Source organism: Natrix helvetica (assembly GCF_964273705.1).
Source record: "Natrix helvetica genome assembly, chromosome: 1".
Classification (NCBI taxonomy): Eukaryota; Metazoa; Chordata; class Lepidosauria; order Squamata; family Natricidae; genus Natrix; species Natrix helvetica.
Window position 1 is genome coordinate 89,276,630 of NC_138548.1, and position 27,972 is coordinate 89,304,601.

General features: G+C 40.3%; 1 protein-coding gene across 1 annotated transcript; it reads left to right on the forward strand.

The window, feature by feature from the left end:
- Positions 1–6,824: 6,824 nt before the first annotated feature.
- FBXO3 (F-box protein 3) lies at positions 6,825–27,208 on the forward strand. The gene is made up of 11 exons (XM_081934550.1): positions 6,825–6,998; positions 14,483–14,572; positions 17,387–17,550; positions 18,250–18,364; positions 18,477–18,681; positions 20,076–20,121; positions 20,752–20,836; positions 22,314–22,436; positions 24,016–24,131; positions 24,513–24,703; positions 26,322–27,208. Exons 1-11 carry the CDS (start codon positions 6,892–6,894, stop codon positions 26,445–26,447), a joined length of 1,368 nt encoding a protein of 455 aa, XP_081790676.1. The 5' UTR covers positions 6,825–6,891; the 3' UTR covers positions 26,448–27,208.
- Positions 27,209–27,972: the final 764 nt, after the last annotated feature.

Here is a 27,972-nt window from a genome sequence, read left to right on the forward strand (position 1 = left end):
GTCAGTTAACAGTGAAACGGACATGGATACTGGATTACATTATATTTTGTCTAAATTTAATACAGGTTTTAAAAGCCTATCCATTTTTTTTATTGTCCCCTTTATTCAATGTCATGCTTTGAAGATGAGAGCATTACCTGCAGTATTACTTTTTCCTCTGACTCCTTGGTTAGAGAAAATGTACCATAACGAAACATAATGAAACTTTTGAATATACAGCATAAATGTAGAGCAGTTATTAACATAAGGCTGGCTAAAATAGCTGTCTTTGTGTCCCTGTTCCTGTTCTCAAGGTAACATTGAGTTCTCAAAATTATTGTAGCCTAAGATCATATAATTTGACTTTTGCATACAGCAGCCCAAAATACCATCTGCCAAATTCATAGCATACAATGGTTAGAAAAGAATATTGTAAACATTGATATAACTGCATTCTAGTAATATAGTTCACAAATTAAAAACACCTTGGATATTATGCATGTTATCTTCCTATTCCTGAATAACTTTTCATTAATATACTAGTTAAGTTTTCATCCTAAATTTTAGGCTTACAAATATATGCTAGAATACACACAGATTGCCTAGGATCTAAGTCTAAAAAGAAAACGGTTAGATCAGGTAATGGAAAGGCACGCACAGGCTAACGGTAACAATAGCTCTTTATTAACTCAGTAGCAACTATGCACAATCCAGCGAAGGTTGAGTCTGACAGCAGCCCTTTTATAGGGAGCTGTCAGACCCTTCGACCAATGAGATTAAACCTCTGTTCCTGCTGGAACAGAGGACCTTGGTGGAAACCATTATAGCTGAAGCTAGCATCTTACACCCCTTCCCTTTTAAATGGAGTAATTCGACTGGTTACGTAGTCATGCAGGTAGGCGGGCTTTTTGGTAGCTCTGCCTGACCAGTTCAGTCAGAGGGTGTTCTTTGGACAGGTCGGACGGACCTGTTTGCTCCACAGCTCTGCTTGGTGGAAGCTCCTGGAACCTTTCACAGGCCGCAGCTGGAGCTTCTAGAGTCGGTTCGCTCGGAGCTCGCTGTGGGCCTGCAACACAACCAGATAAGTTCCCGGATGAGTATATATTGTCCAAAGACATTTTCCAAGGTCATGTGGCCAGCATGGCTATATGCCAAAGGTGCATGGAATGCTGTTACCTTCCCCCTGAAGGTCTACCCATTTATCTACTAACATTTGTATCAAAGGTGGGTTGCTCCCGGTTTGGCCCAGTTCGGGAAAACCGGTAGTGGCGGCAATGGGAGGCTCCACCTACCGTCCGGACGCTTCTGTGCATATGCAGAAGTGTCACACGCGTGCGCAGGCACAAGCAAATCAGTAGGATCGGGATTTGCAACACACATCTGATTTGCATGTTTTTGAACTGCTAGGTGGGCAGGAATGGGAGCTCACTCCTGTTGTGTAACACTCGGGTCTTGAACTTGGGCTGTCAACTTCCCTACTGACAAGTTCAGAGTCTTTAATTGCTGAACCATCACTCTCCCTGTTATAATTAGAATACCATAGTGCAAAAACAAGGGGATCCTGCAGTATGCGGGACAAACAATAAGAACAAAAAATATCAAAAACAATATGCTTCTCAGTATTAGCTGATTAGTTGACACAAGAAGGATTGAGACTCCACTAGCTACTGTTTTGCTTGAGGGTTTCCATAGATATCTGATTTGATGCTGTTAGAACTAGACATTTTTCATTTGTGAATTTTTAAATCAGTTCATTCAATCTGACTCTAAGCAGCGCACCAAAGCAATAATAGTAACAATATATACCAACATAAATACAACATATAATTATGGGGGAAATAGCTAATACAATATTCTTGACCCCAGAACCTCTAAAGCACTGAGTTCCCAAGGACATTCTAGAGCAGCTATGTTTTTAAAAGCTTCCAGGAGACCAGGAGAATATATATGCCTTGCAGGGTAAGCTGTTTCAGAACCACAAAGAATAATGGCTTTTTCTTTTTCTTATCTAATAATCCATCTGAAAAATTTCACCATATGTTTTAGGTAAGATTTGTCATATCATATAACAATAGAGTAACAGTTCGTAGTTTTGAGTTCCATTCATGTATTCAAATACATTAGCGGCAGATATGAATTTATCTTATGAAATTTATCCTTTTGTAAATTTAAACAAAGTGTACTTTGCTTTTCCTTCTCAAAAAGGACCGCACAAACCAATGGTATGTTTTTGTGCTGCTTCACAGACTGTATGAAAGGCTCATTAATGTGGCCGTAATGAAGAGCCTCAGAAAGATGAAAATTAAAAATGACTCAGCAGTTTGTCCCTGTGACAGCCTTAGTGCCTGAAATTATAGCTTTGCCTGCATCTGAATGCCAAGAATAGCAGGAGACAAAGTTGATATCTCAGCAAGCCTTCACTCAGTATGCTTTCACTTTCTGTCTTTAAGAACCTCAATAAAACATTTTAATGAATTTGTCTTCTATTTGTTTATTATTAAATGTATCTTCCATCTTTTCCAGCTATTTGAAACTTATTGGCTCATGGCATTACAAGAAAAAAAAAATAAAACATGAAAATTAAAACAATATAACTAAAACCAAGACAAAATTAATATATGAATTCAATTCAAGCATTCAATTCAAGCATTAAAAATTTTGAGAAACAAATTACTTTTTCTCATTTTTCTAACATGAAAACCAAGCATATTTCCTTGGAAGGGAATTCCATCGCTCAGGGCATGCATCCTATCCAATAACAAATACATGAGTTTCTATTAAAGGAGGGATCATCAAAAGAGTCTATCCAGATTCTTCTTCATATAAGAAGAAATAAACATCTAGATCTTAAATTGTCTCCTATATACAATTGGCAACCAGGAATAAGCTTCATCTAATACACGTGTCTTATATTAACCAACATCCTAGCCATTGAATTTTGCATTAAAAGTGGTAGTGCCTTTTCCCAGAACTGCGTGCACATTGCTAATAAATAACTTTGTTTTGTATCAAATCTTTAAAGATTTGAACAGCATCATTTCTTCCTGAGTTGCTTGACTTTGTCAGAGAGTTAATATTGGATAGACTTTGGTTCTGAGGGATTTCAACTTTGTCTTTCTAAAAAAGACAGAATTTCTCATGAATTTATGGCCACCATGACAACCAAATGCTTGTTTCAGGTGATTGTATGACCCATATACTGTAGATGACCAAATGTTAGACCTATTTCTTAGCTAAAATATGACCTGAAAATATCCATTTGTTTCGTGTCATGGAGAAGTGTAGAACTTCCACGAATAAATTTGCAGTTGATTGTGTGATCAGACCAAAGGCACAAGAAGGCCACTGATGGTGCCTATATGAAGAGAAGACTTCCTTTTTTTATAAACATCACAAACATTTTCACTAACATATAGCCCTCCCAAACATACAGCAAAAAGTATTTATCTGGTATGTATATCATACCTTCCTAATAATAAAAAATGAATTGGAGAAGATAAATGAATAAAACAACAACACATTACCTTTCCTGACGGCAAATAAGAAATGCAAGTCTGTTCGAAAACAACCCAATAATAGACTAACCAATTGTTCCATTACCAAAGTAACAACCCAGCCTCCTAGAAGAGGAACTGAGGGAGAAAATTATTCAGATGTGTAAAACTGCATTGCAGCAATCCAGAATACCAAAAAAAGGAAACATGCTGCCTCTACCACAATCTCCAACAAAATATGCAACTTATACTTACGCAACTTTATAAAAAAGTGCCTGACCATTCAAACCACAATACCACAATCAACAAAAGTTATGAAAATAATAAGATTACAATAAATCAAAACATTTCAGAAACAACCAACAGACTATTATAATCACATGGCAGTGCCGTACCATATTAACCAACTAGTCTTCTGGAACATTCTAACTAGACCAAAAGACAAGGAAAAAAAACAGGAGGGTTTTCCTTCTTTTGCTGTTATATACTGGTAATATTTCATTAATAAATCTATAAAGCTTTATATTTAAATTTTTTAATTGCCTATTTCTGTCAAGCTGAAGTCAATTTACCCTATTTTCATAGCAATCATTTTTCAATAGTGCATTCAAACAATTAGACCTTTTCATGGGATTCATTAGTAGGATTCATTAATCAAACTAATCAAGATCTACCTGTATAAATATATGTCCCACAACAGATTTAATAGAATAAGGCATTAAGGTATTCTCTGGTAAAGTGCAGATGATGTTATATGTAACATCAAAAGAATGCTATCCAATTGTTGGTTAAGTAGACGAAACTGGACCAGCTAAATACAATAATGCAAGAGACAGTTTAAAAGAATGTTATACAAAAAATCATTTATCATTTCGTTTTGCTTCTCATCCAAGAAGCTTCTTCTGCTTTGACAGGATAGTGGGGAATAGAAGGATTTATATTCCTTGCAGAGAGTTGGTCATTTGCATCCTTTTAGAGCAGGAGTGTCAAACTCAATTTCATTGAGGGCCGCATCAGGATTGTATTTGATTTTGCAGGGCGGGGGGGGCATGGTCAGGAAGCGTGGCCAGCTCCAAGTCACTCATGTCACGGGCACCTATGCTGCCCTGGGGGAATCCAGTCTCCAAGGGAGGAAGGGGAGATCAGGGAAAGTGCCAAACCCTTGTTTTCCAGAAGAGCCTCCCTGTTCCTCTCAGGCCACACAGAGGACACCGAACACAGAGGTGGTATTCTACCGGTTCACACTGGTTTGGGCGAACCAGTAGTGGCAGGGGCACGAGGCTGTGCCCATCCACCCAGATATCATCATGGACTTTCTGTGCATGCCCAGATGTATGCGTGCGCTCCCGCTACTAAACCGGTAGAGAAGTTAAGAGAATACCATTACTGCCTGGACGGCAGCGCAGGATGTCCAGAGCCCTAGGCAACAGAGGGCAATCACCCAGCCTGGCCCTCAAGCTTCCAGGGTACTGGTACCCCACAGTCCCAAGCTCCTTTTTCAGGTGCGACGACCTCCTGCCAGCGAAAACAGAGCTCAGGAAGGTAACATGCAGGAGGCCGTGGCATCATTCAGTGTTTCCAGGGCAGCCCCACAGGCCAGATCTAAGCACCTGGATCCCAGGCCTTGAGTATGACACCCCTGTTTAGAGGGTTATTGAAGCACTTGGAGGTTTATCTGTGCCCTCAGGGTCACCTGAGTAGTGGTCCTGGTTCCTATAGTCTGCAATTTTTTCTCTGGAAATTCATTCCTACTCCCTCACCATTCAAAGGGTGTTCATCCCGAATTGTATAGCTAAACGTCTGTAGAAATTCTCAGGCATCCAGGTCATGGTTGTCCCAAAGGTGTTTTGTCAGGAGGAAATTGGACTTCCTTGTTTTTTCTTTGAAGACATTTCGCTTCCCATCCAAGGAGCTTCTTCAGCTCTGACGGGATAGTGTGGAATGGAAGGGGTTCATTTCAGTTCAAGCAACCAAGACCTGGATGACTGAGAATCTCTACAGACTTTTAGCTATATAAATTTGCGGTAAAACCCTTTGAATAATGTGGGAGTAGGAATGGATTTCCAGAGAAAAAATTGCAGACTACAGGAACCAGGAGCACTACTGAGGTGACCCTGAGGACACAGATAAACCTCCAAGTGCTTCAACGCAAATGACCAGCTGTCTTCAAGGAATATAAATCCTTCCATTCTCCACTATCTTGTCAGAGCTGAAGAAGCTTCTCGGATGAGAAATGTCCTCAAAGAAAAAACAAGAAAGTCCAGTTGCCTCCTGTAAAAGCACATTTGGGACTGCACCCAACTGTTTATTCTTAAGATGACATCAAGACCTATTTACTTGCAGCTTACTGTCGAATTATAGAAAATTGTTGGAAGAAATGTCCATCTGGGTTCAGTTCCAAGAGGTGAAAAGACACTGGAAACATGGAGGCTGTTTGGAAGATGGTTTAATGGTGGACAGGACCACATGGTTTGAGTTGCTGGGGAAAAAGGAAGAGATGCTGAGAGTGCCCTGGTTTTATGCATTATCTGGGCCCCACCCCAGAGCTTCCCATTCCTGTGCACGAAATGCACTTTGTTTGGTGGTCAGACTCCCAGGGGGCAGGGGTCTTAGTTAACTTTGTAGGCTGTCTTTTGAGTCCCAAGCTTGGTTGAGCTTTTGCTAGGTGATGATGTAATGAAAAAGTTTTGGGATTCTTATTATGGCTCTGCCTTAAGTAGGTAGATCAGGGTCCCCAAACTTGGCAACTTTTAAGACTTGTGGACTTCAACTCCCAGAATTCTGTTCAAGTTTGAAGACCTCTGAAATAGATTATTGTTATGTACAATAGACTGGCTGAGGCCTTTATGGCCCAGTGACAAAGGTGTGCCCCCCACCCCCGAGTTTCTGTCTCCCTTTTAAGGGGAATATTCTGTCCTTCTAATATTTCCTAAAATATTTCATTTTTCTAGGAGAGGGGTAGGTGCTAACTTCATACAAAACAAGAGAGCTCTTGTAGAGGTTATGCAAAGCCGAGCTTAAAGCGAAGGGCAAACTCAGCTTCAATTTTAGTCTGGGGCGCCGCCCTTAACAGAGGGACCCAAGCCTTAGTAAGATAAAAAAAATTGCTAGCAAACTGCTCATTCCTGATAAGGGAGGGGGGGAGGCGCACTATCAGGCAGGTCAGGGCCTCTCGGCACCACACGAAAAAACGGCCCCCCTCCTTTCGGGCCAGACCTTTCGGCGCGCGACTCCCTCTCACCCCTCCCCGCTTGTTTTGATAACAAACCCGCGTGAAGAGCGAAGAAGCACGCGCCTGCCGCGCGCAGGTAACAGGCTGTGGGCGGGCTTCCTTCCGCGTGGCTCAATCCGAGCGAAGTTAAGTCAAAGGGGCGGAGCCTCGGGCCGGGAGCAAAGAGCCAGCAGGGCAAGCGTCAAGATGGCGGCCGCCGCCGAGCAGGATTTGACGACCCTCAGCCTGGAGCAATTGCCCACTGACCCGCTCTTACTCATCCTAAGCTTCCTGGATTACAAAGACCTCATGAGGTGGGGGCACCGCCGGGAACGGGGAAGGGGCAGTGGAGAAGCTGAGGCCGAGCCGGTGGCATAACTGACCCACCCCTTACTTTCCCCTGCAGCGTTAGCCATTGGGAAAGAAGGGAGGCGAAGGGCGGTGGTGGCCTCGGCGGGTGGTGGTGGGGAGAAATAGCCAGCTCGATGGCTTCGGTCCCCCCCCCCCCGGTGGGGTTTGGAAGGCTTGGCTTAGGAAGGAAGGGAGGGGTGTCTCGAGGGTCTCCGAGCAGGTTGGGAATGGGGATTGCTGACGAAAGAAGGATGAGGTTTCCTTGAGGTCGAGCCAACGGGGGCAAATGGATTTTCCGTGGGGCAGGAAGCTGGGTGGGGGCCTCGATGTGTGGGGGAAATATTCCTTTCCGATGTTGTGGGCTGAAGAGCTGAAGGCTTTTCCTTGCCAGGGGATCGAAGAACCTTCCAAGCACCTCCCTTTGCTGACGGACAGGTTTCTTTCATCAGGCTTGCATGTATCAACAGGTGCTTGCATTATTCACTGGGTTAAAACGGGCGTTGCCCTTGTGATACGATATTTAAGGCTTTGTTGAGAAAGAGAAAACACAATTAGTAGAATTATTAGTGTGGGGGCTGCTCATTCCCATTGTAGGACGGGGTTGAATTGACTCAGAACCGTTTTACTACCAGTGTCCTGATGTCATTTTCTTTTGATGATTTTAAATGAACCACCTTTTGTAATGGAAAATATATCAGTTCCTACAGTAGATTGGAGAAAGAAGGGGCTACTTAACCTTTCAAATATTTTTTTTTCTATGAGATTGCTCCCCTCCTCCAAAATAATAAGGAAACATCTAGTGAAAATAAAAATGAGTGTCTAGTCTCAAAGGTGCTTTTTCAAGAGGCAACTGGACTTTCTTGAATGAGATGCAAAACATCTTCAAAGAAAAACCAGAAAGTCCAGTTGCCTCTTGAAAAAGCACCTTTGGGACAACCATGACCTGTATGACTGAGAATCTCCAGGGACAGTTAGTGTCTAGTGTTTGTCAGGAAAGTGTTATCACAAGAAATTGAAAGTTAACTTAACCTCAGTGGTTAAGTTGGCCACTAAATAACAGTGAATTGCATAATGACCATCTGATTAAAATTATAGGATAAATGTTTTGACATTTCATCAGATTTTGTTTTGTCAGTCTCTTCAAAACTTCTGATTAATTGTCATGAGCTAATCTGCCAGCAATATCTGTCATAATTTAACTATACATTGTAGTTATGTGTCCACTTGGCTATAATAGATAATCTTATTCTAAAACTGTAAGAGAAAGTTATATGTTTTGAAACACTTGTGAATGGAAGAACTATAAAATATGACTCTGGCCATCAAATGTTAAAAATACAAAACCATAACAAGGTAAGAACAAAATAAAAGAACATCAAAATGGCAACTGAGGAAACCAGTCAATAAGAAGGTCATAGATTCTCCTAGCATCCCAATCCACTATGCCAGAAAATAGTTAACTCTTAATGGTTTTCCAAAAAAGCCAGCAGAATCACCGCCTGGTACGAATTGCAATGGTACTCCATTATTTTTAACTATTAATGGCACCACTAAACTGATTGTTCCTTGAAGGTACAATTTTTGATGAGCTGGCAGAATTTTATATCAAATGTTGCATTTGACATTCAAAATTATAAATGGAATTTATTTATTTATTTATTTATTTATTTATTTATTTATTTATTTATTTATTTATTTATTTATTTATTTATTTATTTATTTATTTATTTATTTATTTATTTATTTATTTATTTATTTGTGCTTCTAGACCGCCCCCTCTCCCAGAAGGGACTCGGGGCGGTGTACAGTCCATAGAGAATATCACAAAAATACAATAAAAAATTAAATATTAAATATGTACAGTTTGGAGGAGGTTAAAATGCAATTAAAAGAACTGTACAAAGCTGAATAAATATAATTTTTTAAAATCCCTAAAACAGACACAACAGATTAAAAACCCTAAAATAACCAGATAATAATACATTTGCCAGGAGGGACAGTTGTAATTATGCCAGGCCTGCTAATCGGAACAGGTGAGTCTTCAATTTTTGCCGGAAGGAGCGGAGGTCAGAAGTGGTTCTAATGTCGGGGGGGAGGTCATTCCAGAGGGTTGGGCCCATCACAGAGAAGGCCCTACTCCTTGGTGTCGCCCGTTGGCATTGCCTAGTGGACGGCACCAGGAGAAGTCCCTCCCTGTGTGAGCGAATTGGCCGCAGGGATGTATGTGGGAGGATGCGATCCCGCAAGTAACTAGGTCCCGTGCCATGGAGCGCTTTAAAGATGGTAATCAGCACCTTGAAACGCACCCGAAAAACCACAGGTAGCCAGTGCAGCTCGCGCAGGAGAGGTGTTACGTGGGAGTACCTCGTACTCCCCATCACAGCCCGCGCGGCTGCATTCTGAACCAACTGCAGTCTCCGGGCGCGTCCCAAGGGCAGCCCCATGTAGAGAGCGTTGCAGTAATCCAGGCGGGACGTCACCAGCGCATGAGTGACCGTGCGTAGGGCATCCCGGTCCAGTAGGGGGCGCAATTGGCGCACCAGGCGAACCTGGTGGAACGCCCCCCTCGCCACGGCTGCCACATGGTCATCCATTGACAGCCGGGCATCAAGGAGGACGCCCAAATTGCGCGCCCGTTCTACAGGGGGCAATTGTTCGCCCCCTATGGCCAGCGATGGAATCAGCTGGCTGAACCGAGGTGCCGGTAGCCACAGCCACTCGGTCTTGGAGGGGTTGAGTTTAAGTCTGTTGTCCCCCATCCAGACCCCGACGGCTTCCAAGCACCGGGACATCACTTCAACAGCCTCGTTGGGGTGGTTTGGGGTTGAAATATACAGCTGAGTATCATCAGCGTAGAGGTGATACTCAACCCCAAAACCACGGATGATCTCACCCAGCGGCTTCACATATGTGTTGAACAGGAGAGGCGAGAGGACCGACCCCTGTGGCACTCCACAAGTGAGTGGCCTCGGGGTCGACCTCTGTCCCCCTGTCAACACACATTGCCTCCGGTCGGAGAGGTAGGAGCCGAACCACCGCAAAACGGTACCTCCGACTCCTATCCCCTCCAACCGGCGCAATAGGATACCATGGTCGATGGTATCAAAAGCCGCCGAGAGGTCTAATAGGACCAGGATAGAGGAACAACCCCTATCTCTGGCCCTCCAGAGATCATCGACCAACGCGACCAAGGCTGTCTCTGTGCTGTGCCCGGGTCGGAAGCCGGACTGGCGTGAGTCTAGATACTCGGATTCGTCAAGGTGTTGTGGAAACTGCTGCGCCACCACATTCTCGACAACCTTCGCTAAAAACGGAAGGTTGGAGACTGGACGATAGTTAGCTAGCTCCATTGGGTCGAGTGCAGGCCTCTTAAGTAAGGGTCTCACCACCGCCTCCTTCAAGGCGGCTGGTAAGGATCCCTCACCCAATGAGGCATTCACCAGGCCCAGAAGCCAGCCTCGGGTCACCTCCCAAGATGCCAGTACCAACCAGGAGGGACACGGGTCCATTAAACATGTGGTGGGTCGCAGCCGTCCACGCAACCTATCCAAATCCTCGGGGGCAACAGAATCAAACTCCTCCCAGGATGGTCTCACAAGACTCGCTGTTGGCGGCCCGTCCGGTCCACTGAGGGGGGCCCATCCGCTCCGGATCTGAGCGACTTTATCCTGCAGATATTCCCCAAACTCCTCTGCTCTGCCCTGCAAGGGTGCCCCTTGCGTCCTCTGTGACAAGAGGGAGCGGGTCACCCTAAACAGGGCGGCAGGGCGGTTATCCGCAGACGCAATAAGAGCAGCGCAATATCTACGTTTGGCCGCCCTTAATGCCACAAGGTAGGTCCGTAAATAGGCTCTTACCTGTGTTCGATCAGATTCGGAGCGTGAGGACCTCCACCTGCTCTCTAGACGTCTCCTATGGCGCTTCATCACCCTCAGCTCCTCGGTATACCAAGGAGCCCGGGTGGGTCGCTGCCGCAGGAGAGGTCGCAAAGGCGCAACCCGGTCCAAGGCCCCAGCCGCCGCCCTATTCCAGGCGGCCGCTAGGTCCTCCGACCGAGCGCGGGTCAGGGCTACAGGTAATGGCCCAAGCTCCATCTGGAACCTATCCGGCTCCATCAGGTGCTTGGGGCGGTACCAGCTTGGACCATCTGGTCCCGCCTCCTCGCGGTGGGGGGTAGCGCCAGGGAAGTCCAGCCGGAGACATGAGTGATCCGACCATGACAGGGGTGTAACAACAAAGTCCCCTATACCCAGATCACTCGTCCACTGCTCAGATACAAAAACAAGGTCCAATGTGTGGCCACCTTCGTGTGTGGGGCCCTGAATTAACTGGGTCAGGCCCATGGCTGTCATGGAAGCCATGAACTCCCGAGCCACCTCAGACGCTGCTCCCCTCGACGGCAGGTTGAAATCCCCCATAACCACAAGCCTGGGGATCTCAACCGCCGTCTCCGAGATCAGCTCGAGGAGCTCGGGCAGGGCCGCTGATGTATAGCGAGGAGCCAAGTATACAATCAGCAAACCCAACTGCCTCCCTGGGCCCCATGTCACACCAAGGGACTCACACCCGGATATCTGAGGAACAGTGAACTCCCTCGGCTCTAGACCTTCCCGTATAACTACCGCCACCCCACCATCCTTACCCAGGGCCCGAGGCTGATGGAATGCGCGGAAACCTGGTGGGCACATTTCCACGAGGGGTAAACCACCCTCGTGGCCCAACCAGGTCTCCGTTATCCCTGCAAGGTCCAGCTCCCCCTCAGAGATCAGCTCATTAATGAGGGGGGCCTTGTTGGTTACGGACCTTGCATTGCAAAGCATCAGCCGTAGGCCCGGGCTCTGTAGTTCCTGGCCACCTAGGTTGCGGGGGTTGGTATAAACGACCGGGCGTAGCCAACAGCCACGGTCTCCCAACCGACCTTGTAATCTTCTTTTGTCCTCGCATCCCCCCCTCCCCGCGACCGTTGTAATCAAACAACCCTCTATTGGAATAATTTGTTCCCTCTCCCCCCCCACTCCGCTCACTTCCCTCCTGGACTCACCTGTTCGTCTGGCACTGGCTTCCCTCCTGGCCTGGTTATCCCCCCCTCCCTTCCCAGAACCCCCTAAAAACAATATAAAACATTTAGCTAAAAAGCCCCTCAGCTTCCTCTTCTTCCACCTCTCGGGGTTCACAAACCCGTCATCAAGGCTGGCCCCTGAGAGAGCCAAGGGCCATACCTGCGAAAGAGGGGCCTCCCGCAGGCGGAGCAGATCAGACCTCGAATAAATTAAAACGTTGTAATAGTCCCAGTAGGGTAGGGGTGCAGATGGTGCAAAGTTAGTAATTAATAGAGTCTCGGTGGAATGGAGGGTAGAAAGTTAATAAATAGAAGAGTCTCAATGGAGGGTAGGGGATGTTCCAGTGTCCAGGTGGTACTTGGTACTTGGAGGCAGGGGGGGGGGAGAGGGCAAGAAATGATTAAATATCCCAGGTGGTAGGGGGAAGGCAAAGGTAGCAAAAATAGTGGAGGGTAAATGAAAGTTCAGCTTAGCTGTTTCCAGGTGGATACAGCCCCCCCCCCCGGTTGGATGGGGGGGCCTGGAGGGGTATGGGAGCAGCCAGGAATGATAAAATAACCCAGGAGTCCCTGGCTGCGGCTCCCTCCCTTCATCTGCCGCCGCAGGCATCTCCCTTTGATCCTCCGACTGCCTCTGCCTCTGGCTGCTTCCCAGCCCTTCTCACCTATCAGCTGATTATTCCTCACCTATCAGCTAATTAAGGGTTAATTAGATGTAGAAAAGATGTGAAGACACTAGAAAGAGTGCAGAGAAGAGCAACAAAGATGATTAGGGGATAACATTCTAGCTGAATACATACACAAAGATAAACAGCAGATGGAATGGGAGATAGATCTAGCTTATAGAGTGAATTCAGCATATGCCAGAACACATAATGTACCCAGGGAGGTTCATATTAAATTTCTTAGGAAAACCACAAGAGATGAAATTCTGGGTGTACAAAGGGGGCAAACACTGACATACCACGATAGGGAGATAACCATTCTAAAGCAGATTCCCAAAAAAATTAGGGAAAAAAGGAAAAGTTATTCGCAATTGGCGAATAAATTATACCAGAAGGGGGTGTGGTTTAGATGGTTGATGCCTGAAGGTATGCTGATATTCTGGGAGGAGACAAGAATCAGAATCAACACACCCATAGAGGCACAGGCCTTTATGGAAAAAAACAAAGCGAACCTAGAAAAAACAGATGACACTACAACGGTTATACAGGACACGGGAGGGGCCGGAGCTCTGCCAGCGGGGGGTGAAGGGGCAACACCAAGAAAGCTCAGATCACAAAAATAAATAAGAAAACCACAATGTTATAAACAGACCGAAAGTATTAATGAATTTACAACTAGACTATATATTATAATTATATAAACTGATTGAAAAGTATTTTTTCTAGAATTAATATGCTGATTTTTTTTATGACTATGTAATAAGGTTTGATATTTTGATGTAACCTAGGAGTCTGGAGGGAGGGGGCGTCTGCCATACTTGCAACTGCCAAAATTTGTAACTATTCCACTTACCCTTTTCCGCATAAATGTTTTTAAAAAAACCAATAAAACTTCTTGAAAAAAAAAAAAAAAAAAGATGATTAGGGGACTGGAGACCAAAACATATGAAGAACGGTTGTAGGAACTGGGTATGTTTAGCTTAAGAGAAAGAAGGACTAGGGGAGACATGATAGCATTGTTCCAATATCTCAGGGGTTGCCACAAAGAAGAGGGAGTCAAACTATTCTCCAAGGCACCTGAGGGTAGAACAAGAAGCAATGGGTGGAAACTAATCAAGGAGAGAAGCAACTTAGATCTGAGGAGAAATTTCCTGACAGTTAGAACAATTAATCAGTAGAACAGCTTGCCTCCAGAAGTTGTGAATGCCCCAACACTGGAAGTCTTTAAGATGATGTTGGATAGCCATTTGTCTGAAATAATATAGGGTTTCCTGCCTAGGCAGGGAGTTGGACTAGAAGACTTCCAAGGTCCCTTCCAACTCTGCTATTGTATTATTGTAAGGGTAATATGTTTGCATTATTTATTGAAAGCTAAGGAAATAATAAATTTCAGGTAGTAGGAACATTTTCTTTCTTTTTTATTGATTCTCATCTCTCCTTGTCATTAATTACATCTTTCCAGATCAATGCTGGTAATTTCTTTAAATATTGAATCATGAAAGCTTCAGAAAAAGAAACTAAATGATCAAATAAATATATATCTAGAACTTCTGCTTCTAAATAATTTAATGTGTGATCATTTAAAAACTGCGTATTAAAGGTATGCATAAAACATGTTAATTTTAATGTCAAACCTGGGAGTTTTTCAGCTTCATTCTCTTCTGTGCAATAAAAATTACTTTAGCATTAGCATTGCATTTAATCTGATACCTCTTTGTTGCAGTTGCTGTTTTGTAAGTCGTAGATTAAATCAACTTTCAGTCCACGATCCATTATGGAAGAGGCATTGTAAGAAATACTGGCTTCTTTCTGAGTAAGTGTGGATATTTGGTTTTTCATAAAATGAAAATGTCTTATAATTTTTATCCAATCCAAATTAATAACTGTAATATGGAAAAATAAGGCTTTGAAACTGTCTCTAGGTGTAACCATCTGAGTTATTTGCTATTTTAATTTGAAATATGAGTAATTATTTCTAAATATCTGTATACATTTATATTTATACTTATGTACTAAGTAATCATTTGTAGATTGCATAAAGTTTTTGCTCTATTTGATATATTAATTAATACATTCCTTAAGCTCAGTATGAGTTGTAAGAGCTAAAATAAGTGGAGACAGTGTGATATTTTAAAATATTGAATTAAGAGTTGTGGAACAGTGCGGCCGCCGGTGCCTTGGACCGGGTTGCGCCTTTGCGGCCTCTCTTGCGGCATCGAATCACCCAGGCCCCTTGGTTTACCGAGGAGCTGGGGGTGATGAAGCGTCGCAAGAGACGCCTAGAGAGCAGATGGAGATCGTCACGCTCCGAATCTGACCGAGCACAGGTAAGAGCCTATTTACGGACTTACCTTGTGGCATTAAGAGTGGCCAAACGACAATATTGTGCCACTCTTATTGCGTCCGCAGATAACCGCCCTGCCGCCCTGTTTAGGGTGACCCGCTCCCTCCTTTCTCAGAGGCCACGGGAAGCACCCTTGCAGGGTAGAGCAGAGGAGTTTGGGGAATATCTGCAGGACAAAATCGCTCAGATTCGCAGCGAATGGGTCTCCGCTAGCGGTCTAGAAGAGACGTCGGAGGCGGGTCTTGAGACGCCATTCTGGGAGGAGTTTGACTCTGTTACTTCCGACGATATGGACGGGTTACGTGGACGACTGCGAGCCACCACATGTTTACTGGACCCGTGTCCCTCCTGGCTTATACTGGCATCCTGGGAGGTTACACGAGGTTGGCTCCAGGAATTAGTGAATGCTTCACTGAGGGAGGGGTCCTTGCCGGCCGTCTTGAAAGAGGCGGTGGTGAGGCCCCTACTCAAAAAGCCTTCCCTGGACCCAGCTAATTTAGTTAATTACCGTCCTGTCACAAGCTTCTCTTTTTGGCGAAGGTTGTAGAGAGTGTGGTGGCGCAACAGTTCCCACGGCACCTGGAGGAAATTGATTATCTGGATCCACGCCAGTCCGGCTTCCGGCCCGGTCACAGCACGGAGACGGCATTGGTCGCGTTGGTGGATGATCTCTGGAGGGCCAGAGATGGGGGCTGTTCATCCATCCTGGTCCTGTTAGATCTCTCGGCGGCTTTTGATACCATCGACCATGGTACTATCCTATTGTGTCGCCTGGAGGGGTTGGGGGTGAGGGGCACCGTTTTGCGGTGGTTCTCCTACCTCTCTGGTCGAACGCAATGTGTGTTGACAGGAGGGCAGAGGTCGAGCCTGAGGCCGCTCACTTGTGGGGTGCCACAGGGGTCGGTCCTCTCGCCTCTCCTGTTCAACACATACATGAAGCCACTGGGCGAGATCATCCGTGGGTTCGGGGTAGATTACCATCTGTACGCTGACGATACGCAGCTGTACATCTCTACCCCGGACCACCTCAATGATGCCGTCGAAGTGATGTCCCGATGTTTGGAAGCCGTTCGGATCTGGATGGGAAGTAACAGACTCAAACTCAACCCGTCCAAGACGGAGTAGCTGTGGCTACCGGCACCCCGGTTCAACCAGTTACGTCCATCACTGACCATTGGGGGCGAACAGCTGGCCCCCGTGGATCGGGTACGCAATTTGGGTGTCCTCCTGGACGCCCAGCTGTCAATGGATGACCATGTGACAGCCGTGGCAAGGGGGGCATTCCACCAGGTTCGCCTGGTGCGCCAATTGCGTCCCCTATTGGACCGGAACGCCCTATGTACAGTCACTCATGCGCTTGTGACGTCTCGACTAGACTACTGTAATGCTCTCTACATGGGGCTCCCCTTGAGATGCACCCGAAGGCTGCAGTTGGTTCAGAATGCGGCCGCACGGACAATTGTGGGAGCTACTAGATACTCCCACATAATACCTTTGCTGCGCGGGCTGCACTGGCTACCTGTGGCTTTTCGGGTGCGTTTCAAGGTGTTGGTCATCATCTTTAAAGCGCTCCATGGCACAGGACCTAGTTATTTGCGGGATCGTATCCTGCCCCATACATCCCTTCGACCGATTCACTCTCACAGAGAGGGACTCCTCCGGGTGCCGTCCACTAGGCAATGCCAGCGGGCGACGCCCAGGAGTAGGGCCTTCTCTGTGATGGGCCCGACCCTTTGGAATGACCTCCCCCCAGATATCAGGACTATCACCGACCTCCGCTCCTTCCGTAAGAAACTAAAGACCCACCTGTTCAATCTAGCCGGCCTGGCCTAATTCCTAATTCCCAATTTTAGTTCTTCAAGCCTGCATTTTTTAAAATTTTCTAGGGGTATACTTTTAGTTGTTTTTAATTTAATTTTTAATTTTTACTTTTTGTACAGTTGTATGAGGTTTAATTTGTTTTTAAGGGTATGGGATATTCGTTTTTTGTATTCGTTTTAATGACACACCTGTACACCGCCCCGAGTCCCTTCGGGGAGAGGGGGCGGTCTAGAAATACTGAAAATAAATAAATAAATAAATAAATAAATAAATAAATAAATAATGGAGTATAGAAAGTTTTGACTTCAACACATTTAGCAAGCAATAACTTTCAGGCTCTGATTAAAAGAAATTTCAATTGCTTTCCTAATCTTATCTTCAGTGTCAATGTATATAATGTATAAATGTGGCATTTATATTACCCTTTGCTGCTTTTAAAATGTATATATTTGATTTTTTCAGAGCTGAAAAGTCTCGAAGAACTAAGAGCTGGAAAGCAATTTTCATAGATATGTATGCTGATTTGGGAACATATATTCAATATTATGCTACACTTAAAAAAGCCTGGGATGATTTGGAAAAATATTTGTTGCAGCACTGTCCTCGGATGATTAGTTCTTTGAAAGGTATTGTTAATATATGCTTGACATTTTGAAAAGCTTTGTATCTTGATTTTTCTTTCCAGGTTTGGAATTTAACTTTACCATTTTGTATATAAGAAACTCAATAACAATTATTAGCAAATGTTGTAATTATATAAATTACAACAGGAGCCATGAATGCCAAGATTGCTGCTGTTAAGCTATGTGGTCATGTGACATTGTATTTTATTACATCACATAGTGACAGAAAAACCAGTCACAATTGCCATCATAACCCAAGAACTACCTGGAGATTTTTTGGAAGTAAAATTTTTATTTATTTCTGGGTTATAGGGATATGCAAAGCATTCCAAAGAGATGTTCTACTGAGTTCCTCTACTGAGGAGCACAAATGAAACGCTTATCTTCAAGTCATTAATGCAAGTCTTTCAATGTAAAGGGAAGTTGCAGCGCATGTACATGAACACAGAGATAGACTTAGAAACTTCCACGTGTGCCTCACTCATGAAGCATTTAATTTCAAATTTTCAATAGAGATGCTCTTTTTGTGTTCCACAGGTTACAAAGTGCCCTGTTTATATTCTGAAGATGAACCTAACATAATTATCAGAGTTGCTAACTTCCGTGGGACTTGCTGAGCAGTTTAGCATTAGGTCTTAGATTGTTCCTTGTTTATATTGTGTGAAATCGTGAGTGAAAACTTGTAACTTTTTAATATAACAGAGTGTGTTCAGGAAGATGATCTGGATGCAGTGGAGGCACAGATTGGTTGCAAATTACCTGATGATTATCGATGTTCATTTCGAATCCATAATGGACAGAAGCTGGTTGTCCCAGGGTGAGAGATTAAAATTCATTGTAATTGCTCTTTAGAATTAATGTTATGCATAAGAATTCAAAAATTACGTTAATGTTCTTAAGCATATTTTAAAACTTTTTTTTATACAAAGGTTGATGGGAAGCATGGCACTCTCCAATCACTATCGCTCTGAAGATTTATTGGACATTGACACAGCAGCTGGGGGTTTTCAGCAGCGACTAGGACTGAAGCAATGCCTTCCCTTAACCTTTTGCATTCACACTGGATTGAGTCAATATATGGCTCTGGAGAGCGTGGAGGGTCGCAATAAGTATGAAATCTTCTACCAATGTCCAGTAAGAAAGATTTATAAAAGTATTTTTAGCAGCAGAACATTGCTCACACACTTTATGAAACTGATACATAACCATGGGCATAATTTACTGTTTGTGTAGAAGTCAGCACCTTTTTCATCTGATCCCCCGCTCCCTCCTTTCAATCAGTGGCAAAAGGTCACATGATTGTTTAGAAGTTTTAACTGGTGGAGAGGAAACAGGTTTGAGAGGATAGCAAGGGTTCTTAACGGCTGTCAGAAAAGTGAAAATTAATTAGGCCATTGGGGGAAAAAACCCTTTGCATCAAAATCAACAGTCAGAGGAACTGCTAGATGAGAACTGTGAATAGGAAATAATCAGAAATAAAATATTGCATGGTGATTTCGAATAGACTAACAAAACGTAATGCAATGGTATAGCTATAGTTTTTACTTAGTGCTGTATATTATTAAGAACATTTACACTTTTGGAAATATTTGATTATCTGAATAACTTAAAAATTTGTAGACGATAATGCTCCCCTGATTTTTATAAATATTGGCATGATTTACCTATAGTAATACATTGCTTGTCAATACAATAAAAATCAAATGTAGCATATCTTTATTGTGCTAAGATATAAAAAGCAATTCTGTCATTTTCGCATCAGATTGTTCGTATATCCCTGATAACACAGGATTTTGCTTAATGGTAGAAAAATGTTCATTTATCATGTTCTTATATTGTTACATTCAAGATAAATTTCCAGTAACAACTTTTACATTGTGAAAATCACATCTGGTCTGCTTACCAGTATATCCTGTTTTTAGTTCCCCTAAAAGGAGATACCTCTCTTTCAAAATTCCCGAAACCAAAACCTTCATTTCCCAAACATATTATAATATATCTTTTCTTTCTATATAATACTAAGGTCTTCATTTTTTTCCCTTTGTAATTAATTGAATTTTGCATCAGTTGTTTAAACTATAAATCTTGGATGTAAAGTTACTTATACAGTAATATTACAACTCAGTAGCTTATTCTAAAAATATTATTGTTCTTTGCTTGTTTTAGGATTAAAATATCCGTGTAATAGGATGCATCCTAGCAGGATATTGTAATTTACTTAGAACTAGAATAACAATATTTTAAAAGTTACAAATTTAAAGGATTTAATTCATGTATTTTTAGTTATTTTTAAAACTATGTTCTTGATAATATAACAAAATTAAATTTTCCTGTTTAGTTTGCTAAATTATTATAAATGTTAATAGCAAACAATCTATTTGTACAACATACTTTTTTGAAAGAGCGAGTATGCAGGACTAAAACTCTATAAAAAGGAGAGAAATCCTACTGCTTTATGTAGTTATAAGTTTTGCCTTTTAAAAATATTTATTTTAGGATACAAATAACTTTTTTCATTTTATTTGAAGGATCAAATGGCCCGTAATCCATCTGCAATTGATATGTTTATCACAGGTAAATATGCTTTGGAACTCTAATGGAGAAACATTTTCAAGAGGAATAACGGGAAGACGATAATTAGGATGATGAGCAACATGTATATGCTTACTTCAACAGATGCTCAACCTATCTGATTTGTTACTATGTGTCTTTACAGCAGCTTTTCTCCTAGTAAATAAAGTGAGTCAACTATTGGATCAACTACAGATGAGATTATAGTCTAACATAATTGAAGCTCATCTGATTGGAGAAAGTTGATTGGCAGCTATTTAAGCACAATTTCAGGAAATAAATTCTATGGAACCACTATTAGCATGTATTTCCCTACTCTAAACATTTGTCCAGGTTATTATAAGTCTTTGAAAACAAATTTCCAATCCATCTTTATACCCCAGTGATGTCTTTTACTGTGACATTCTAGTTCTACATAAAGAGTGGGCTATTCAGCCTTTACTGTGTCACTCTGATGTTTATGTTCATAAATTATTAATATTGCACCAGCTTAAATCAGAAACCTAGCTTGTTTATAGTTGCCTTGTTGTCCATCAAATGAGACAATATATTTATTCCAAGGAAGACTTAAGTTTTATAGATTCTATTAAAGATCTAATCAATTGATCCTGGATTTTTTTCTTCAACATCTAGGTAATTCCTATTTGGACTGGTTCACCTCCTATGTTAACAATGTAATAACAGGTGGCTATCCAATCATCCGAGACCAGATTTTCAGGTATTATAAATTTTGTTTACAGTAAATGCTGCTACAATACAGTATACAATATTATATTTTATTGTAATTAAGAAAAAAACAACAGAAATTTGTATAAATGCAAATATTGATAGTATTTAGGTGTACTAATAATATGTAAATGAGAAAGCAAAGGTTTTGTACTACAGATTACAGAAACAAGCCTCACAGTCTTCTAAAAAGTATTAATATATGCAAAACTATTGAGAGAAATATGTTTTATTACATTTTAGAAAATGATTCTAACGTTCTTTAAATAATATTACATTTTTAAATGCAATATTTGTTATTTATCTGTAATACAAAAAAAGCAGGCTGTTAGGAAAAACATTTTCCTAATGTACAGATAGTCCTCGACTTATGACCACAATTGAGCCCAACATTTATGTTGCTAAGTGAGTTTTGCCCTATTTTCTTGTCACATTTGTTAACTGGATCATGCAGTGATCCAGTTAACAAGTGTGACAAGAAAAGTCATAAAGTAGGGCAAAACTCACTTAACAAATTTTACTCACTAACAAGTTTTAAATTAATAATATGGTTGTTAAATGAATCTGGTTTCCCCATTGACTTTGCTTGTCAGAAAGTCACAAAGGGGGATCACGTGACCCAGGGACACTGCAGCTATCATAAATGTGAGTCAGTTGTCAAGCATCCAAATATAAATCAAGTGACCATTGGGATGCTGCAATGGTCAGAAGTGTAAAAATGGTCAGAAGTCAAGTCACTTTTTTCAATGCTGTTGTAACTTTGAACTGACACTAAATGAACTGTCATAAGTTGACGACTACCTGAATTGTTTTGTGCTAAACAAAAGTTATGCTAAGGTTATGACAGAGGCAGTTGTTCTTGGTGGAAGCTCCTTTTCTCTGAAATAACTTGCTATTAATAACCTACCCCCCCCCCCCATCCCAACAAAAATGATTCCTACTTTCATCACTTTCTAGATATTAAAACATGGCTTTCTAGAAGGCCTTTGGAGAATGAATTATCAGCATTAGAAATGGGAGAATATGTTGGCATTAATTACTAAATTATTTTTGTTATTAAGTGATTGCTGTGATGCTGTTCCTCATTAGGTTGGGAGCCCCACTGATTGTGCAGGGTTTTCAAAATTGTACAGACAAGGTATCATGCTGTACAGTTTAGGTGATTCTGGAATAGCTTTTGGCCCTCTGAATGGCAGATGTATCTGCTCTTGGAAAATTGGATTTCCAGGCCTAGTTTTAACTAATATCATACTGTTATTTATAAGTATTTGTAGATGAAAAGTAGATGTCAGGAAATATCCATTACAATATTTAGATGTGAATTCAGTAGAAACAGCAGATGTATTAATACAGGTTTGAATAAAGTATAAAATGCACTATTTGAAACGTTGGCTTTATGTTGGCTTTAATCTTTCAATATTTATTACTTTACATATCAGATAAGAAAATTTTACTTTTTCATTTGCTAGATACGTTCATGAAAAGGATTGTGTAGCCAAAACAGGAGATATTACTGTTTCAGTTTCCACATCTTTCCTACCTGAACTCAGCTCTGTGCATCCGCCTCATTACTTCTTCACTTACAGAATCAGGTAAAATAAGTAGAATCATGTTAATGAATTACTCAGTGTGTTAACTTCATGTTTAATTACTAAAAACATTTAAAACATTTAAAATATTTTAAGAATAATTGAAAAAAATGTGCAAATACTGATTTCTATCACTTGAGAACCCAAACTAAGTTTTTGGATTATTTTGCAATATACAACACAGAGGTTTGTCTAAAAACTATTCCAGTTCAGTATTTTTTTCCTGTAATAATCACATGTTGTTTCCATAAGTGTCAGGTTGGTTTCCTTAGTGTACAGATAGTCCTCAACTTGCAACAGTTCATTCAGTGACCGTTCAAAGTTACAATGGCACTAAGAAAAGCAACTTATACCATTTTTCAGAGTTATGACATTTGTAGCGTCCCCATGGTCACACAAACAAAATATGGACACTTGGTAACTGACTCACATTTATGACGTTTGCAGTCTCATGTGATCACTTTTTGCGACCTTTTGACAAGCAAGGTCAATGGGGAAGCCAGATTCATTTAACAAACAGGTTACTAACTTATCAATTGCAGTGATTCATTTAACAACTGAGGCAAGAAAGGTTGTAATATGGGCAAAACTCACTTAAATGTCTCACTTAACAACAGAAATATTGGGCTCAATTGTGGTCATAAGTCAAGGACTATCTGTACTTTTTAAAAACACTTTACTTGTATTTCCAATACAGTCAAAATGTATTTATCTCCACAGGAAAAAGCTTTTTATTGCATCTTAATATGTGGTTATGTTAACCAATTTTGTTGTATTTAAGTACAATGACAATAAAGATTATACTTATACTTATGTAATATAGTTCTGCATATAATATCATAGGGATGCGGTGCTCAGTGGCTAAGAAGCTGAGCTTGTCGATTAGAAAGGTCAGCAGTTCGGTTATTTGAATCCCTAGCACCACGTAATGGAGTGAGTTCCCATTACTTGTCCCAGCTTCTGCCAACTTAGTAGTTAGAAAGCACATAAAAGTGCAAATAGAAAAAATAGGAACCACCTTTGGTGCAAGGTAACAGCATTCCATGCGCCTTAGGCATGGCCACATGACCACGGATATGTCTTTGGGCAGCGTTGGCTCTTCGGCTTAGAAACAGAGATGAGCACTGCTTCCTAGAGTCAGGAACGACTAGCACATTTGCAAGGGGAACCTTTACCTTTACTTATATCAGTCATTTATCACAGAATGCTCATGATATTAGTAGAATACATATGGTACCTTCTGGCTAATTTATTAATATATTTTTCTTAAATGATACTTTAAAAAAGATGCTCAGAAGTTTTTATTGTATCACTGATGAATATGTGATGCTGTATACTGTATATGAAAAGCAGAATTTCTGCTGTTTACTTTTTAAAAAATTGTTATTTCTTTTTTAAATACCTACTTTTCTCAAATTACATTGCACTCATAAGTTGATATGCAATGTATATAGCATACATCCTGCTTCCTTTAGAAAAATATTTCTACAAGAGTAAACAAATTAATATTTCTGGACAATGTATGCTGCTATGCTGTGTAAAGGACACATTTCTAAAAGAAATGTTTTGTGTAATTTATTAGAATTGAGATGTCCAAAGATGCACTTCCAGAGAAGGCTTGTCAATTAGATAGCCGGTACTGGAGAATAACAAATGCCAAAGGTGATGTGGAGGAGGTTCAGGGTCCTGGAGTAGTAGGTAAGGGATATTGTTTCAAAATGTTGACTAAATGAAGAAATGATTGGTTGATTTGCTCAAAATAATAAAAATGTTTGATTAAATTGGCTGTTTAGTTTAAAGAAAAAAACACAAGCTGCTATGCTCAGTCTAGAATTTATTTCACAATAGATGAAGACCTGTACATCCATGTTCACATTAAATTTAAATTTCAGTATTCTGATTGTCATAGAGCAACCACGAGATCCATACGAAATGCATGACATCTTATTTGTTTCAAGCCACTATTTGTTACAAACTATTGAATGACATTTTAAAATAATTATTTACTTCTGACATACAATTTGGTTTTAATTTACATGTACTTGATTGTAAAGTTCTCTAATCATTTTATTTCTGCAGGAGAATTTCCAATAATTAGTCCTGGTCGAGTCTATGAGTATACTAGTTGTACTACATTTGCTACTACATCAGGATATATGGAAGGATACTATACATTCCATTGTTTATACTACAAAGATAGATTTTTTAATGTTACCATTCCTAGATTTCACATGGTTTGCCCAACATTCAAAGTATCCATAGCACGTATGGTAAGTTGAAGCAACTTGGTTTAGGCAATAATGTTTATATCTGGTCCCTAAGTACTAGTAGACTTGTATTTTTAAATAGTATTCTTTTTGCATGAAAATTATCAAACAAGGCAACATACTCTATGAACAGACTCCTCGTTGCTTTCATCAAACTTACTTGCAGCTTCCCTGTTTCATCATAGGATGGTCATAATATGGTACAATTCATAGCTTTCAGAATCAATTAACAACTAACTAGTCTACTTCAAATTGGATGTTCAACAATCAAATTGAACTATTATTTACTATCAAATTCAGATAGTAAATACGTGTTAAATATGCAGAATGGAGGCTCTATTACAATTATTGCAAAAATCCATAAGGGCTATGTAATTTCATTTAAAAGTATAATCCAACAAGATGAATTTTAGATAAATGATTAATATATAATTACAATGATGCTTACATTAGTAGCTAAGAATGAAATATTTTTTGACAGGATTGTTTTGGACTACATCTTTAGTGACAGTAATTTATTAATGTAGGTACTCTCTATAATGGTGTAAATTAGGCCTGTCAAACTGGCGGCCCACGGGTCGGATGTGTCACGCTCAGGCCACGCCACCCCAGTTCCACAAAAGCAAAAATCATTGCAATATGTCACAATATCTCACATGATGCAATTGAGTTTGACACACGTTGTGTAAATAAAAAAGAAGCAGATCTTGTCTTGATGTGCTTTGTTAAAAAAAAACCTGATAAACAATCTCTGTAAATTACTAAGATTCATAAAACATTTAAAAGCATTCCAATACACAATAAAATATTCTATATAGTATTTTAATAAAAAATGATGTGCATGAATATTTTACTCATTGAACCTTCTACAAAAATTGAAATAGCTGATTAAGAAACAGAATATTAGATTTAGATTCAGTTTTATATCCTATTTGGTTAAAAATTCATGTTTGCTTTCTATTTACCTGCATGGCCTACTTAACAGAATGTTGAGTCCCAATTATTTAGGTACTTTACATAATTCAGAAATACTGTACATAACTGAGTAGTGATTTCTAGTATATTCAATAGTTTTGTAAGTTACAGTTTGTATGAGATATCTATTAAAATGTTCCATTTAAATTTATTATTTGATAAGTAGAATATGGAACTAGCAAGAATTTAGTCAAATATTTAGCCAGCCAATTGTTAAAACAAGTTAAAAGTATATGGATGTCACAAAAAGCAAAAATTAAATATTAATATATTAACTTCGTTGTGATTCTGTTACTGTGTTTTATTGAGATGGAAATATAAGTATTAGAGAGCTAGTTTGGTGAAATGGTTGAAGCATCAGGTTAGAAACCAGGAGACCATGACTTCTAATTTCGCCTTAGGCACAAAGCCAGCTGGGGAATCATGAGCCAGTTACTCGCTCTCAGCCCTAAGAAAGGAATAATAGCAAGAAACGTCTGAAAAACCTTGCCAAGAAAACTGAAGGAACTAGTACAGGTAGTTGCCAGGAGTCAATACTGACTTGAAGGCACCAAAACTAATAATAATTATTGTCATTATTATCAATCCTAGGGTGATTCTTTAAAGAAACTGAAAATCTAAATTATGTTGCCTTTCCTGTGTTTAGGAAACCAATCACAATGATTGTGCCATGGATGAGGAGGAAGACTCGACAGATACTGACGAATATGAAGATAGACATAGAATTCTAGGCATTCCGATTCCTTCTGGGCATTGTCCACGTCATACGTGATCAGACTTTCAAAACAATGTTTGGGGTTCTGTGAATAGATGAGCATATATGTGTGTATGTGTATGTATACACACACAAATGCATATATAAATATACAAGCACAACACACATGCATGTGTGTATGCATGTATGTATATATTAAATACTTGACTGTGGAGTTACTGATATGAATGCTGATACTGCTTCTGGCTTGTACCTGATCAGGCGTACAAACAAGATTTTCCTTTATTTTTCATTTGTTTTGAAGATGAGGTAAGATGGAAATGCAGTAGCATGGGAACCTTAATTATTTTGAAAAACTACATTGGGAATAATTTAGTACTGTATATATAAAAGTTATTTAAATGTAGAATGGTGCTTGGTTTTATATATATATAAAACACTAATGGCAAATAAAATAGTAATAGGCATGCCATTTTCGCAACAGTTTTGTATTGTTACCTCTGACATAAGTGAATGAAATATTTAAAGTGTTTATGATCTTTGGGTTGAATTGGGTATTCTTGTATTGTTAAGATTAGGACATATAACAGGAAACTAAAATTATTAGAAAAAACTGTCATGTTTTTAATCCTGCATTCATTCTCATAATAGATCTTCTACAGTCCTTCACTTCGGTTGAACTGCATCAGATTATGAAATGCAAATTTCCTATTACATTTTCTCATTTATTATCTAATAAAAATATGTAAATAGCATTCATCCTTCAAATGCCATTTATCTAATGTGATAAATGATTAGAACTTTGATTTAAAGATAAACCTTTTGTGTTTTCTGAATAATATATGGATTTTTATAATTTCTAAAAACAAACCATTTGAAAAATAGTCATAGTTAATCTGCATCAAGAGTTATTGTAAAGATTTTGGAAAAGTGAAAAAGTTGAAACAGATATTTATATGGTACTTAGACCCACTGATTTTAGAAAAGCTTTTGCACAAACATACTATAAGACTGAATGTTAAATCCTTAATACTGGGAGCTCTGTATAGATCCTGGTTTCAGAGTTGTTGTAGATGGAAGTAATAAATTGCCATACCAGGGATTTACAAGAATTACTGTATGAACAGTGTCTATTTTTATTTAGGAATAGGAAAAAAATGGCTTTCCTAACAAATTGGAAAAGAAATATAGCATAAAAGGAACATGTTTATCATTCAAAAGAATAATGACATGAGAATGTGTGAGATAAAAATTCATACAGTAATTACAGTAACTTCTACATAATATTTTTGTATAAGATGAATTAATTGTTAGTTATGAAGCAAAAATTAAACTTCAAGACAATGGATCTAAAATTTAATGTAAAATGTATTGGGAAAATTGGAGGAAAAACTGTTTGCACCCTAGACTTCTGCCCATTTTTTTCAGAAGGATTGAAACAAACTTTTAATGGCCAAAGACTTGATGTTTTTGTACAGTAGTAATTATTGTAAAACAAATAGGAGTATATCATGCATAGTGATAGAGACAAGATTTGGGTATTTCCCCTCCTTCAAATTACATATGATATGCAATTTTATAC